At 57.6% G+C, this 14032-nt stretch overlaps 1 protein-coding gene across 1 annotated transcript; it reads left to right on the forward strand.

Annotated features, from left to right (window-relative positions):
* Nucleotides 1–192: 192 nt before the first annotated feature.
* On the forward strand, nucleotides 193–12097 carry LOC104069671 (latent-transforming growth factor beta-binding protein 2-like; the record flags this gene model as incomplete). Its single annotated transcript, XM_009580851.1, has 19 exons — nucleotides 193–355; nucleotides 549–677; nucleotides 1067–1186; nucleotides 2115–2234; nucleotides 2444–2566; nucleotides 2765–2890; nucleotides 5394–5516; nucleotides 5829–5954; nucleotides 6052–6174; nucleotides 6404–6535; nucleotides 7696–7821; nucleotides 8598–8741; nucleotides 9015–9206; nucleotides 9329–9409; nucleotides 10032–10160; nucleotides 10382–10522; nucleotides 10765–10932; nucleotides 11448–11723; nucleotides 11948–12097. Coding segments are annotated over exons 1-19 (2692 nt in total), but the record flags the coding sequence as incomplete, so codon positions are not given.
* Between the last annotated feature and the right edge of the window lie 1935 nt (nucleotides 12098–14032).

The raw sequence follows: 14032 nt of genomic DNA on the forward strand, positions 1-14032 counted from the left end.
TTTTCTGGGGCTGGGGCACAGGCGAGCAGTGCAGGGGACTGGGGCATCCCAGCTGGGCTCAGTCCACAGGAGGTGGCAAGGTCTTCTGTGTCCTCCCTGCAGCCCTACAGGCACTGGCTTCCTGAAGACATAGAGGAGCAAGCTGAGCCTGCTCCATCTCTTTCCAAGAAGGGAAAAAGCAGCCTCCCTGGCATGGTGCTGGGGACACAAGGCAGACCCTGGACTGCTGCCCCCAACCGCTGTGCCTCTTCACCCCTCTCCTGTGGAGCCGGTGCTTGCGTGCTCACCCCAGAAGGATACAGCTGCTTGTGCCACCCTGGCTACACATTGGATCCCAGCCGCCTCCGCTGCATCGGTAGGTTGGCACCTCCTCTGCCTGCCGGGCCTCGATGGACCGTTCAGTCCTTCAGGCTCCGGGGGAAGGTTTTCTGGCAGCTCTGCTGGGCCCCTGCCCACCCACTGCACCACGGGGCTGGCAGGAGGCTGGTAGGGGGCTGGCAGGCAGCTGCTGTGGTGACTGCCTGTCTTCCTTCCTTGCCTGGGCACAGATGAAGACGAGTGCCTGAAAGATCCTTGTGCTGGAAAAGGTCGCTGCATCAACAGCGTGGGCTCCTATTTGTGCCTCTGCTACTCTGGGTACACCCTGGCTGTCTTGGAGGGCAAGCAGAGCTGTCAGGGTAAGTGGTGTCTGCCTGGCACAGGGCTGCCACCTTCCCAGGGTCTCCCCAGCTTCCCGCCCTCATGCTTTCTCATGCACGCAGTGCACACATACGTGCACACCTGCATACCCTCGTGCACACCTGCACACCTGCAGGCCTGGGGGATCCATGGGGATCACCCTCTCCTGCTCGCTCAGGGACAGGACCTTGCCCATGGAGATCTGGGCAGGAGCCTGTGATGCCAGCCCTGATCACTGCTTCATGGCAAGGGGAGTGCAGGGACAGATGGGGGATGGAGGAGAGCCCTGGGCAGAGCCTCCTGCAAGTAGAGCAGCTCCTCTCCTGCACCCAGCCTTCCCCATACTGGGGGGGGGGAACTTCAGGACTGTCTCCCTGTGTGTTGCCAGATCGAGATGAATGTGAGCAGCCCTCTACCTGCCGGGGACAGCGATGCATCAACACTCCCGGTTCCTACCGCTGCGAGTGCAAGGAGGGCTTTGCCATGGGCCCCAGAGGACAGTGCGAAGGTGAAGCTTGCTGCTCCATGTTCCCCTGCCCCTCCAACCCACCCTGTGCAGGGCTGAACACCTCCTTTTCCCACCATTCCTGGAAGGGAGGAAGGACCCTGCCATGTTTGTCTGCCCTGTGCCCCCCCTGAGAGCTGCCTGTCCTCTCCTCTGCCTGCAGGAGGGACAGGCTGTCCTGGGCTGGGACAGGGGAATTCTCCTGAGATCCTTTCCCACCTCCCTAGGGAGATCCCCCATGACGAGCCCATGCTGGCTTCCTGTTCTGGGGGGAGATGCCCACGTGTTTTCGTGCCAGCTTGACTCTGTCACCAGACCCTTGTGCTGGCAGGTGGACTGCAGGGAGAGCAGGCTGCAGAGACTCAGGCCACCTGTCCCCACAGCATCCCATGTGGCACGACCTGGGCCCTTCAGAGCATTTGACCTTGTGAACACACGATGATCAAAGATCCCCCTTTCTCAGTAGCTCATCTCCAAAAGAGAGCGGGATACTATTTTAGGAGGCAGTAAGGGAAACAGGGCACGCACAGAATGCTGCTCCCCCCACACGGCCTCCAGAAAGCACTTGCCTTTTGGACTTCCTGAGCTGGAGGCTGCATCCTAATCATAGTTACGAAAGTGCCTGATGAAACAGCCCTGCACAGATGTTCTCTGATCCCTTTCTCTGCCCATGCACATTCCTGGCCTTGGCAACATCCTGCGGCAGCAGGTTTTGCTGCTGGATTATGTCAGCCCTCAGGTGTGGGTGTAGGATCCTGAATGGTAAGTGGAACTATAAGAAGTATTGGCCAAGCCCTGGCAAACTCGTCCCACCTCCTCTTGGGCATTGCTGTCCCCTGGAGGGGGACTCTGAGGATCCAGCTGGAGGGGACATCCTGGAGAAGACTGCACTGTTCGCGTTTGGGAGCCTGAAGAGTGTGTTTCTTGGCAGATATCAACGAGTGCGTGGATCCCAGCCCTTGCCCCCGCGGGAAGTGTGTCAATACGCAAGGCTCCTACAAGTGTGTCAGCTGTGGGGATGGCTACCAGCCCAGGAACGGGAGATGTGTTGGTGAGGAACGTGGGCTGTCTCTAGGCGGCACGCTCGCCCCCCGCGGCAGCGCTCCCTGCGAGCCTCTAAAGGAGCAGAGGCATGGGCAACATGCTCCTCCCGCGGGCAGCCAGCCTGCATGGCCAGGGCACAGTGCCCTCACAATTTGGGTGGCAGGGATGGCCCTGAGCACCTTCCCATTCCATATTGCTCTCTGCTGTGTCGTGCAGATGTGGACGAGTGTCTTGCGGAGGGGACCTGTGCTCACGGGCGGTGTGTCAACCTGGACGGTTCCTTCCGCTGTTCCTGCTACCGGGGCTACGAGGTGGCACCTGATGGGAAGAGCTGCCAAGGTACCGAGGAGCCGTGAGTCCAGACCCTCTGAAATGTCACGCACCCAGTCCAGAGGTTTTCCTGGGCTCTTCCTGAGCGCTTGGCTCTGCCCGAGTCCTGGCCACCGTGTTGGCTGGTTCTCTCAACACATCTGCCCCTGGTCGTTGTTCCTCCGCATCCTTCCCACTCATCCCGCTCTCCCTTGTGTGCTTTTGCAGACATCGACGAGTGCGCTGCCCAGGCTGCCTGTCCCTCTGGACTCTGCCTCAACACCGAGGGCTCCTACTCCTGCATGGCTTGTGACGCCGGCTATGCTGTGTCCAGAGATCGCAGCACGTGTGAAGGTATCCCTTTCCTGGGGACAGAGGACCGGGTGCTGGAGGGAATGAGGGAAGAGACATTGCCATAGCTGGGTTATTGGTGGGGCGCGGGGACTTCTTTAGTCTCAGGATCCTTCTCCAGCTCTTTAGCCCTCTGATCAGCAGATAGTGGAGACGGGGGCTCCAAGCAGATGTCACCTAGAGCAGCAGGAAGGTGATCTTCCTCACCCAGGAAAGGGATAGGAGGCAAGGACTCATTGATGAGACTCCTGGACTAATGGCGATCTGGGGGATGCTGACAAAGGCCAGAGGAGTACAGGAGGCCTGGAAACACGGGCAGAGAGGAGCTGTGTGTGATTCAGTTCACAACTGTGTGCCTGGAAGCATGTGCCCCAAATGTAGGTCCTCAACAGAGGGAGAAACCTTGAGTCCACAGCCAGTGGAGAGACTGTGGGCACCCAGGGTTCATCTTTTTTCCCAGATCCTAATGTAACTTGGACATGTTTAAAAAGGAAAGAGTAGTTCAAGGGCTCTGCTGTACCAGGTATGCGTGGCAGAGAGTTAACACCAGCATGGATCTCTGTTGGTTGCTTTGCTCAGACATGAGAGCGCCCCGTCCCAGCCTTACAGCCTGACTGCCCCAGCCCAGGCAGGGAAACCCCCTCCCTGGTGGCTGCCCCCAGGGGCCGTCCTGGGCTTGAGATGGCTTGATGCAAATTCCCTGTTTGGGGCAAGGGAAGGGAGGGGGCAGAGCTGGCAAAGGCATTTGTTTAAAGATTGGCCACGTGCTGCGAATTTCTCTCTGGAGCACTGCAGAGATCTGCAGCCTGCACATAGCTGGCAAACAGAAGATCTTGCCTTTGATGTGACTCTCAGAAGACCCCCCTGCATGGGGGCCTCAAATGGGGGAGGATAGGGAGGCTTTCCTCCCTCTCTTCTCCTCTGTTTTGGTGTCTGAGAAAGCCAGCGTGAAATGAGCTTATTTTCCATCTGATTTTTGGGTGCAGTGGAAGACCTGTGGTTTGCCGTCTGCCCTCCCTCTTGCGCAAGACTCCATGTGAGCCCCTTCTCAGCCACCTTGCCCCAGCCGTGTCACGAGGGCACCTTATCAGGGATCAATGCTGTTTGGGTCACACTGACCCGATGGCAGGATGGCACGTTCTTCCCTGCCGTGGCTGGTGGCCTTGTCTGTGGATCTGGGTTTCATATTTGAAAAATGATAAGGGTTTCATGATAGTTTTGTGATAAATAAACTAGGTTATGGTTCATCTCCAGAAGGATTCAAGAATATTGCTACTTGCAACCCTTTTGAGGCTTGCAGGGAGACTGAACAGCTGGGAATCCTGCCCCTAGGCGATAGGGAGCGATGCTCGTTTATGCCTGTGGCGTGCTCAGTGCTCTGTGAAGGGGAAGACAAGGTCCCTGCCGTGCCCTCAGGAGCTGCCAGTCTCAGGGCTTTAGCTCCTGGCAGGGGAGAAGAGTGTAGCAGGACCTTCTCCACTAGCATGTCTTCTGCTGCCTGCACACCAGCCCATCCTTCTGATTAGCAGCATCCTCCAATGCTTCCCCCTACCACATGGACCTGCAGGCAATGGCAGTCTGCTGGCATATTGCAGCCCTGTGTTAGAGGGAAGGCACCCCTCTCTCCTCTGCTGTGAGCAAAACCCTCAGAGTGCCAACAGGCTCTGGCCAAGGCCTCAGGGAGTTGGGTGGGAGAGGGTTTGTGGGGAGCTCTGCAGCTCGTCAGAGCTGATGTAGGCCCCTGGCCAGCTTTGCCAGGAGAAGGACGTTGTAGGCAAGTCTGGCAGGTGGGAAAGCAGAGACACAGAAAGTATGGCTAGTGCTGGGTTACTTTCCTGGTGTACCTGTTTCCAGCTTACCGCTCTTGTGCGGTTGGCTGAAGAGAGGGTTTGTCAGCAACTGTGGCTCTGCGCTGGCCTCTTGGTGGTTGTGGTACCCAGTGCAGAGCTCTGCTGGAGGTGGACACTGGGCTTAGCAGTATCCCTGTGCTCACAGAGTCACAGAATGGCTGAGGTTGAAAGGGACTTCTGGAGATCATCTTGTCCAACCCCCCTGCTCAAGTAGGGCCACCTAGGCCGAGGACCATGTCCAGATGGCTTTTGAATATCTCCAAAGGGGGAGGCTCCACAACCTCTTTGGGCAACCTGTGCTGGTGCTCAGTAACCCTCACAGTAAAGAAGTGTTTCCTGATGTTCAGATGGGACCTCCTGTCTTTCAGTTTGTGCCCATTGCCTCTGGTCCTGTCACTGGGCACCACTGACTTGGTGCAGGGATCCAGTTTATCCTGGTCCCTATGATGGAGGGAAGTGAAGGGTCTGGGCTAACTCCTTGTACCCCAGTAACAGGGAGTCTCTGCCCTATCTCACTGTGACAGGATGGTCTGGGAGGGCAGCTCAAACCCACCTTGCAGGCCAACAGCTGGGTGATGGCTTCTCTGAGTGGGAACCTTCTCCAGTGGCAGCAGGAGTTGGGGCCTCACTCTGTGCTGTGCCCTTCTGCTTGGCAGATATGGATGAGTGTGAGGACCCTGCTGTTCAGTGCCTGGGGGGAGAGTGCAGGAACACCCCGGGCTCCTACGAGTGCCACTGCCAGGCTGGCTTCGAGCTCATCAATGGCACCGTGTGCGAAGGTAGGAACCCCGTCCTTGCAGCCCTCTGGGTCCAGGACATACAGCCTCCCTATAGATCCCCCTTCTTTCTCAGCAGGGAAGATGCCAGTGCCAAGGCAGGTGATGCCACCATGCATGGCACATCCATAAGGTTGTAGCCAAATGCGGGGTCACCATGGACAGGGAAGATCTCTGTCTCCATGGCGAGAAAACCAGGGACCAGGAGCCCTGCAAGGGCTGCCTGCAAGAAACTGGGGAGAGGAAATCCATGTGGCTTAGGTGAAGGGTGTCCCCCAAGCTGGGTATATGGCCCTGACTCTGCTCCCTCTGCAGATGTGAACGAGTGTCTGAACAGCGAGATCTGCAGTCCCAATGGCGAGTGTCTCAACAGTCACGGATCCTACTTCTGCATTTGTGCTCCTGGCTTCTTGAACACGGCTGGCGGAGTCAGCTGCCAAGGTGAGCCGGAGGATGGTAGGGACATACCTCGGGTCCTGCCCCCTGCTCCCTCCCCTGCTGTGAGATCCAGGTTGATGATTTTGGCCTGATTTTGCAGATGTGGATGAATGCGCAGACAAGTCCCGGTGCTCGCAAGGCCAGTGCCTGAATACAGAAGGCTCCTACAGGTGTCTGTGTGAAAATGGGTTCAAACACTCCCAGGAGACTGATGACTGCGTGGGTGAGAGCTCATCGCTGGGGAGATCAGCCCCCTGGGATTTGGGAGGATGGATGCAGCCAGTGCAGGGGGGAGGGCAGTTCTGCTCCCAGCACCCAAAGTTGCTGGTAACTTGTAAGGAGGACTAGCAATGGCTCAGGGCTTCTGGCCAATTGAACTTGACCCAGATGCTGCAGTGAGTAAGCAGGGTCCCCATCTGACCATCCTCATCCCCTTGCCCTCCTCCCTGCAGACGTGGATGAGTGTAAAGAGTACGGGGATGCCATCTGCGGCACGTGGCGGTGCCAGAACAGCCTGGGCTCCTACCGTTGTATCATGGGCTGCCAGCCCGGCTTCCACTGGACCCCCTTGGGTGACTGCATTGGTGAGTACAGCCCTGGGTGTCCACATCTGGCAGGGACAGGGTGGCTGTGGGACACCTCTGCCAGGGGTGCAGGGGTAGAAGGAGGAGGAGGAAGTGTGTGGCTAGTGGAGAGGCAGATAATGCTGAGAGTTTGTTTTCTTGGCTGAGCTGCCTGCTTGTGTCTAGACTTCTCTCTTCCTGGCATCTGGAACAGACACCTCATTGTGCTGCTTTCCGCCTGGGGAGAGTCCTGGGCAGGTGAAAGCCATTCCAGGCTTGGGGCTGGACCGCAGCTCCCTGTAAGTTGTGCTTGCTGGGGCTGCTGCCTGTACCAGTCACCTGCCTGGCGAGGCTGGGTGAGGGGGAAGGCTGCTGGTACCACTGTGTGCTAGTCTGGGGAGTCTGGGTTTGCAGTTCAGGCTCCAGCAAAGAAGAAAAGAGCAAAGGGGTTTCTGCAGTTTTTGAGGCTCCCCCCGGCTCAGGGATGGCTGCAGCAAGGAGCCGCTGGGCTCAGGGCTGTGCCAGGACTCAGACTTAGCATGTGGAGCTGCTCCTGGCCTTGGGAGCGATGGGCTGTGGGCATGCAGCTGCTCTGCCTGCTCCAGGGAAATTTGCAGTGGTAGGAGGGGAGCGGGATGCAGCCAGCAGGGCTGTAAGCCTGCATCCGTCAGCAGGGGACCCAGTTGTGACTGTCCAACCCCACTGAGCTGGGGCAAGGCAGAGGTTACTCCCTGGCACTATAGCAGTTGGAGAAGGACCAGGTCAAGAAGAACCATGCAGGAGGGTATCATCCTAGATCTGTCTGCACTTGCCCCACACACTTCAGTTGTACCCTTGTATCTCCTGCTGATGTGAACTTGTAGGGCTCTGCAGGGACCCGCGCTACCCTCAGTTGCCCCTGCCAGCCACCTCCCACGCTTCCCATCCATTTCCCATTCCCACCCTGCTCCTGTTGCTCTATCCACATGGCCTGTCTGCAGCTCTGGAAGTTACAGGAAGCTTATCTTAACACGCACACTCCTAGCAGGGGAGTGAGTGGGGCAGCCAGACCCAGTCCCTCACATCAAGGGAACGCCTTCCCCATCCCCAGGTCTTGGGGTCAGAGCAGAAGCGCCTGGGCAGGGGGGGTCCATTGGGAGAGGTGGGGTCTAGGGCAATTCCTGCTCTCTGCTCTGCTGCAGACATAGATGAGTGCGCCAACGAGACTCTGTGCGGGAGCCATGGCTTCTGCGAGAACTCAGATGGCTCCTTCCGCTGCCTCTGCGACCGTGGCTATGAGAGCTCGCCTTCCGGGCACTACTGCGTTGGTGAGTGTCCTGCCATTGCTCTGCCAGTTAGTGAGGGAGAGCCATTGGCAGATGCCAGGCTGGTGTCCCTGCTGTGTGACGGCTCCTGGGGCATGGATGGGGACTGCATCCATGCATGGAGAATCCCAGACAGGGCAGCTCATGGAGGCAAAACCCATCCCCTTAGCACAGCAGATCCTTGGGGCTGCAAAGGAGCGGGGCTCTATGAAAAAGTGAGTGGCTCCCAGTGAACATGGAGCCCTTCTCTGTGCAGGTGGAAAGGAGGTGCTTGGGGGCTGAAGGCACTGAAGGTGCTAAAGAGGTACTTTAATGAGTGCCTGGAGAGAACAGGCGGGGTGTAACATAAGGAAAAACGTTTTCAGCATGAAGACAGGGAGGCAGTGGAACAGATGCCCAAGATGGCTGTGCAGTCACCATCCTTGGAGGTTTTAAAGACCCAACAAGACAAAGCCCTGAGCAGCCTGATGGGATCCCATAACTGACCCTGCTTTGAGCAGGGGGTTGGACTAGAGACCTCCAGTGGTCCCTTCAAATCTGGATGATCCTGTGATCCAGTGACTCACTGCAAGCTGGAGTTCAGGCTCCCTGAATCCACTGAGAGCAGGGCACGAAGCTCTTGCCAGACTTGGGTTGAGCCGCAGTGTTAACAGAGCTCTCAGCTCGTCCCTAGCAGCTTCCATCTCCCTGCTGAAGAGTGACCCCATGCTGCAGACCATGCACAGACTGCCCATGCAGAGGCAGGGCTCCAGCTGCCACCGCTGCCCCTTGCTTTGCAGATGTGAATGAGTGCGAGCTGATGGTCGCCGTGTGCGGGACTGCGCTCTGCGAGAATGTGGAGGGATCCTTCCTCTGCCTCTGCTCCAGCGACCACGAGGAGTACGACACAGAGGCAGGGCAGTGCCAGCCCCGAGCAGCCATGGGTGAGTAGGCAGCTAGGACAGAAGCATGGGTGGCAGCTAGAGCAGGAGCGTGGTAGCCCTGGCTGGGATGAGATGAAGCTGAGGGGCTGCCAGGGCTGTACAAGCCCATGCAGGCATGGCAAGCTTTTGTCTGGGGAGAGCTGAGGAGCCTGAAAGTGGAGACCCGGGAAGGCCACGCTGCTGGTGATGGGTATGCTCTGGGACCTCCTAGGTGTGGGATGCTGCGCTGGGGTGCCAAGGACCCCATCCCATCCCTGCTCTGCTGTCTTCTAGAGGGCCCTGAGACACACGCAGCCCACCTCTCTGACAGTGCAGAGCGCAAGCAGTGCTACTACCACATCAGCGACGTTCGCCTGTGTGACAGCGTCCTGGCCAAGAACATCACCAAGGAGGAGTGCTGCTGTACCGTGGGGGCAGCCTGGGGTGACAACTGTGAGACTTACCCCTGCCCCATCCCGGGCACAGGTAGGACAGTGGCCTCACCGCACCAGGCAAGGCCAGTGCTCTGCCCACCAGCTCCACCTTGATTGCACTAACGAGCTGTTTCTTTTCTTCCCATCTCCCCTTGGCATCTGCCTCCTGGCCAGTGGAGTACCAAGAGATCTGCCCTCTTGGGAAAGGCTATGTTCCCCAGGAAGATCTGCTCTCAGGAAAAGTCTCTTTCACAGGTACTAGCACCATTTTCTCTCATTTCTTCCAGGGGGAAGAGAGAGGGCGCTGTGCAAAGCCCTGCATGGAGATGCATCCACAGAAATGCCTCCCCGGGGCTGTGGGGGGGGGTGCTAACATCCTGCTGCTGCTTTCCTCCATCCAAAGAAATCCCGCATTGCCAGTATCACTGGCCAGTGCCCCTTTCTCCAGTCCTGCCTCACTGCTGGCAGTGACTTTTCTCGGTGCAAACCTCCCAAGCTCATTTCGAACCAGGGATGGGGTCCAGTAAGACACAACCCTTCCAGTTACTGATAGGTCTCCCGGTGGCCGGCTGGTTCAGTCTTTGGCACTTCACCTCCAGGGGGTTGTGTTCTCGACCTTCCAGAAACACACATGAATTTCCTATTTTTGAAAGTATCCTGCTCCCTGTCATCCCTCCTCTTGCTCTGCCTGTGGGTGCTTCCCCCTCTGCTCCCAGGCATCTGGCTGGTGGGAGAGGTGGGGGGCTCACTCAGGGACCTGCCGATGATCCAGGCCAAGGTGCCATCCTAGCTTTCTGCGGGCACAGCACCCAGCCCGCCCTGCTTCCACGGCTCTGCTCCCTGAGATGCTCTCTCCCTCCCTCCATCCCTCTCTCAGACACGGACGAGTGTGAGATATTTGGCTCTGAGTTCTGCCGCAACGGACAGTGTTTGAACACGGTGCCAGGCTACAAGTGCTTCTGCCGTACAGGCTACTTCTATGACTCCAGCAGGCTTGAGTGTGTTGGTAAGATGGCCTCAAAGAGCAGCGGGGACCCCCACCGCACGCAGAGGGACAGCTGTGCTGCTGCACCCAGAGTTGTCCCTGCTGCCCACGCTACACGGCCAGCTCTGGGTGACAGGCTTCCTGGGACTCTCCCGGGGAATGAAAGAGGAGGTGGCAGGGAAAGGGTTGCATTGCCCATGTCTGCCAGCCTGAAACATTGCTCTGTCCTTGTGCGTGGGCAGACCAGGACGAGTGTCAGAATGAAGTGTACTGCATCAACGGCGAGTGTCTGAACACGGACGGCTCCTACCACTGCTTCTGCAGCCTCCCTCTCGTGCTGGATGCCACTGGCAACCGGTGTGTGAACCTCTCCATCAGGGCAGGTGAGCCTGAGCCCCCATCTCAGCACACCTTTGCCCCGCACATCCCACCCCATAGCTGGGTCTCCCAGGAGGGAGCAGCGGGTGGGGGCTTAGTGCCAGGCTGAGGGGTGCCAGTGCCAGCACAGTGTGCAGCCAGGGCAGGGGGGGCAGGACCTGGGGCACACGGTCATCCCTCTCAGGACAAGGAGAGTGGCACTCTTCTGGGTGATTTTTATGGCATCCTTTGCTCATGGCACTCACAGATGCCTTGGAGGAGTACGAAATCCACCTGGATGTCTGCTGGCAGACCGTCGCGGACTACATCTGCCAAGACCTGCTGCATGGCGAGCAGACCACGTACACCGAGTGCTGCTGCCGGCTCGGCGAAGCCTGGGGCCAGAACTGCGCGCTCTGTCCGCACAGGTCCTCCGGTGAGCGGGGCGGTGTGGGCAAGCATCCCCCAGTGGAGGTGGGGACAGGCTGGGCTGCTGCTGGTCGTGCCGGCCAGGGTTGGCCACGTATGGCTGCAGTGAGGTCTCCTCTTGTTGTCTGCATTGCCGAAGCCAGCCCAAGGGCTGAGAAGCACCAGTGGGTAGGATGTACCTGAAACTGGTCTGCAATGAGTCTGAGGTGTCTGAGGGTAGAGTTGCTCTGTGCATCCTGCTGCTCCTGCTTAGCTTAGGAGAGGTGAGACAGTGGCAGCCCGGAATGGGAGCACACTGGGAATTGGGGTTCTCACTGCTCAAGGACTTGCTGGCCCCAGACAGGAGCTGGTCTTCTCGAAGGCGTGGTGCCATCAGCAAACTACAGAGCTGCAGCTTTGGAGGCCATTGAATGCAGGCCTGGCTTAGCTGGCCCAGTGTGGACGCACCCTCTCCAGCCGTAGCAGACCTACCTCTCTTGAGCCAGGCTGCACTGACCCTTCCTTTTCTCTCGCCACTTCCAGCTGATTTTGCTTTCCTGTGTAATGGGGCCAGTGAAGACAGTGAGAGAGGGGCTGAGCTCCGAGAAAGACCTAGGTATGAGTATGGACTGGGCTTGGAAGACCCCCACTATGGCCTTCCCAGCCCAGATATGGGCCCCTACTACAACTACCTGGAGTCTGAGTATGGAAGCCCCGATGCTGGTTTCCCTCGGAGGGAACCCAACAGGGAGTTTCGTGGCAGCCCTCTCCAACACAGCCCAGGGCGGTCCCCGCCCCGCTACCTGCCCAGCCAAACTGGTGAGTACTGGGAGACACAGAGACGTGCCTTCCCACCCAGCCTGTGTCCATGGGGACTGCCTGGCAGCTCCACCCCGGCCAGGATGCTCCAGGCTTGGAGCAAGCTCTGCTCCTGGCTGCTCTGAGTTGGTCGTCCACCAGCACTGTTTTGCCACAAGCCCAATGTCCCCTCCAAGGCTGGGCAGAAGGTCAGCCTGCTCTGACACTGTCTTGCCACCTTCCAGGCCTCTACGAAGGCTTCGAGGGGCTGCAGGCTGAGGAGTGCGGGATCCTCAATGGCTGCGAGAACGGGCGCTGTGTGCGCGTCCGGGAGGGCTACACCTGCGACTGCTTTGATGGCTTCCAGCTGGACATGACCCGTATGGCCTGCATGGGTGAGTGGTGGCCAGGGCCAGCCTGGGGGCTGCCGGGGGCTGCAGCCGGGGCTATGCAGGGGCCTGGCCCCGGTATCCCTTGGCGGCTGCCGCTCTCTGGCGGTGCTTGTCGGGACAGCCACTGGAGGAGTCCCCGCTCTCCCTGGTGCTTCCTTCCCACAGAGCTGGGAGGACCGTCCTGGAGGTTCAGCCGGCCACTTTCTGCTGGCAGCTACATCAGGGCACCTCAGGGCATCGCGGGGAGCAGCTGATTGCTCCCTTCTTCGCATAACGCTCTTGTACATCACCAGCACGGTTACTCTATCCCTGCTTACTTTCTTCTACATTCACCACTGCCCTGGTGAAATTCCTCACTTTCCACCCCGCCCTACGAGACACGGTCTCTAAAGCTTCTCTCTGCATCTCCTCTACATCCCTATGCCATGTCTCCATCCTTTCCACAGTGCAGCTCCCCAAGCCAGCTGAGGTCCCGGGCACTCAACAGAACAGATGAAGACTCTCTTTTTCCTTAGGCACAGCACTTACTCTAGCTCTCAGCATCCTTATTGCTTGACACAGTCATGCAGCTTGTTCATACAGAACCCGTGGTCTCTGCCTTCCCAAATGCTGCTGGGCAGAATGGTTGCCTGAGCTGTTGCTGCTCCTTCTGCATTTGTGCACTCTGTTTCCCTTTCTTTGGCTGCAGTGCTTTGCACTCGCCTTCAGTGAATTTTGTCTGGTTGATTTTGGACGGTTTCTCTGCTTGATCAGAATGAGTCTGAACCCCAGGCCCCCCCCCAGAGTGCTGGCATCACACACATACGTTTCATAATCATGGGGATTCTTCCTTCATCCACCTTAATGACAACATTGAATGGAGTAGGGGTCAGGGCAGACCCCTGCAGGCTATGCTTTAAATGGCTTTTATTGTAACAGCCAGGTATTGCTAATTATCTTTGGAGTGCAGCTTTGCAGCCCATTGTGCAATTGCCGCGGTTTCATCTAGACCGTATTTTCTCAGTCTGCTTGAGTGTGTCATGTGAGAGCGTGTTGAAATCCTCACCGTGGCCAAGGCACATCATATCCACTGCTTCTCCCTTATCTGACATACCAGTTATCAGGTCAGCGAAGGGAATGAGATTGGCTTAACGTAATCAGGCCCTAACAGATCTGCACTAGCTATTTAATAACCCTGATATCCTTTGGAGGGTTATGACCTAATCACTCTAAACCTGGTCTGCTTAAGGGAATGAGGGTGAGCAGTCTGTAATTCTGAATTCTCCCTTCTCTGTTTTTGAAGATAGTTACCAGATTTACCCTTCCTCGGGTCTCTTTATCCTCCATCTCAGAGAGAACTGCCAACTTTTCAGGGACTGCAGGAGCATTAAGCACGTGAAGATGAGTTGCAGCAAGCCTTTAGCAATATGGATGTAACTGCTTTATCTATCCGATTGTCGAACCTCTCCGTCACAGTATGGCCTTTCCCTCCCTGTGCTGCTGCACCCTCGTTTGAACACTTCAAACATGGTCTGCGCCCTGTCTGGTCACCATGAGCACTTTTATAGTGGCTGGAACAAAGCCCACGTTAGCTGCTCCAGCCAGCTCAGCTGGCTTTTGTTTCCTCTGCCGATAAGGACCAGACCGACATTCCCCATTGTTTCCTGCTAACATATTTATGGAGCCTTTGCTTGTTGCTTTCGTGTCCTGAACTAACTAGCACTCATTTTACACTGGAGCCTGTCTCGTTTTTTTCCCCTTCAGTTCTCCTACGTGGTGCTTAGTCATCCCTGTGTTTTTACCTTGCTGACTTCAGGCCTTTAGAGTACTCCTGCGGCTGCTGCAGTGCTTCCCCTCTCGCCTCCCTATGGGGGTAGCTTGCCCTCGCCCTGCAGGACGGGCTGCCTGCCCCCAGCCCTGCCTGAGCGAGCAGGCTCCAGAGCTTGGTGTGCGCTGCTA

This window comes from Fulmarus glacialis, unplaced genomic scaffold (assembly GCF_000690835.1).
Source record: "Fulmarus glacialis isolate BGI_N327 unplaced genomic scaffold, ASM69083v1 scaffold38196, whole genome shotgun sequence".
Classification (NCBI taxonomy): Eukaryota; Metazoa; Chordata; class Aves; order Procellariiformes; family Procellariidae; genus Fulmarus; species Fulmarus glacialis.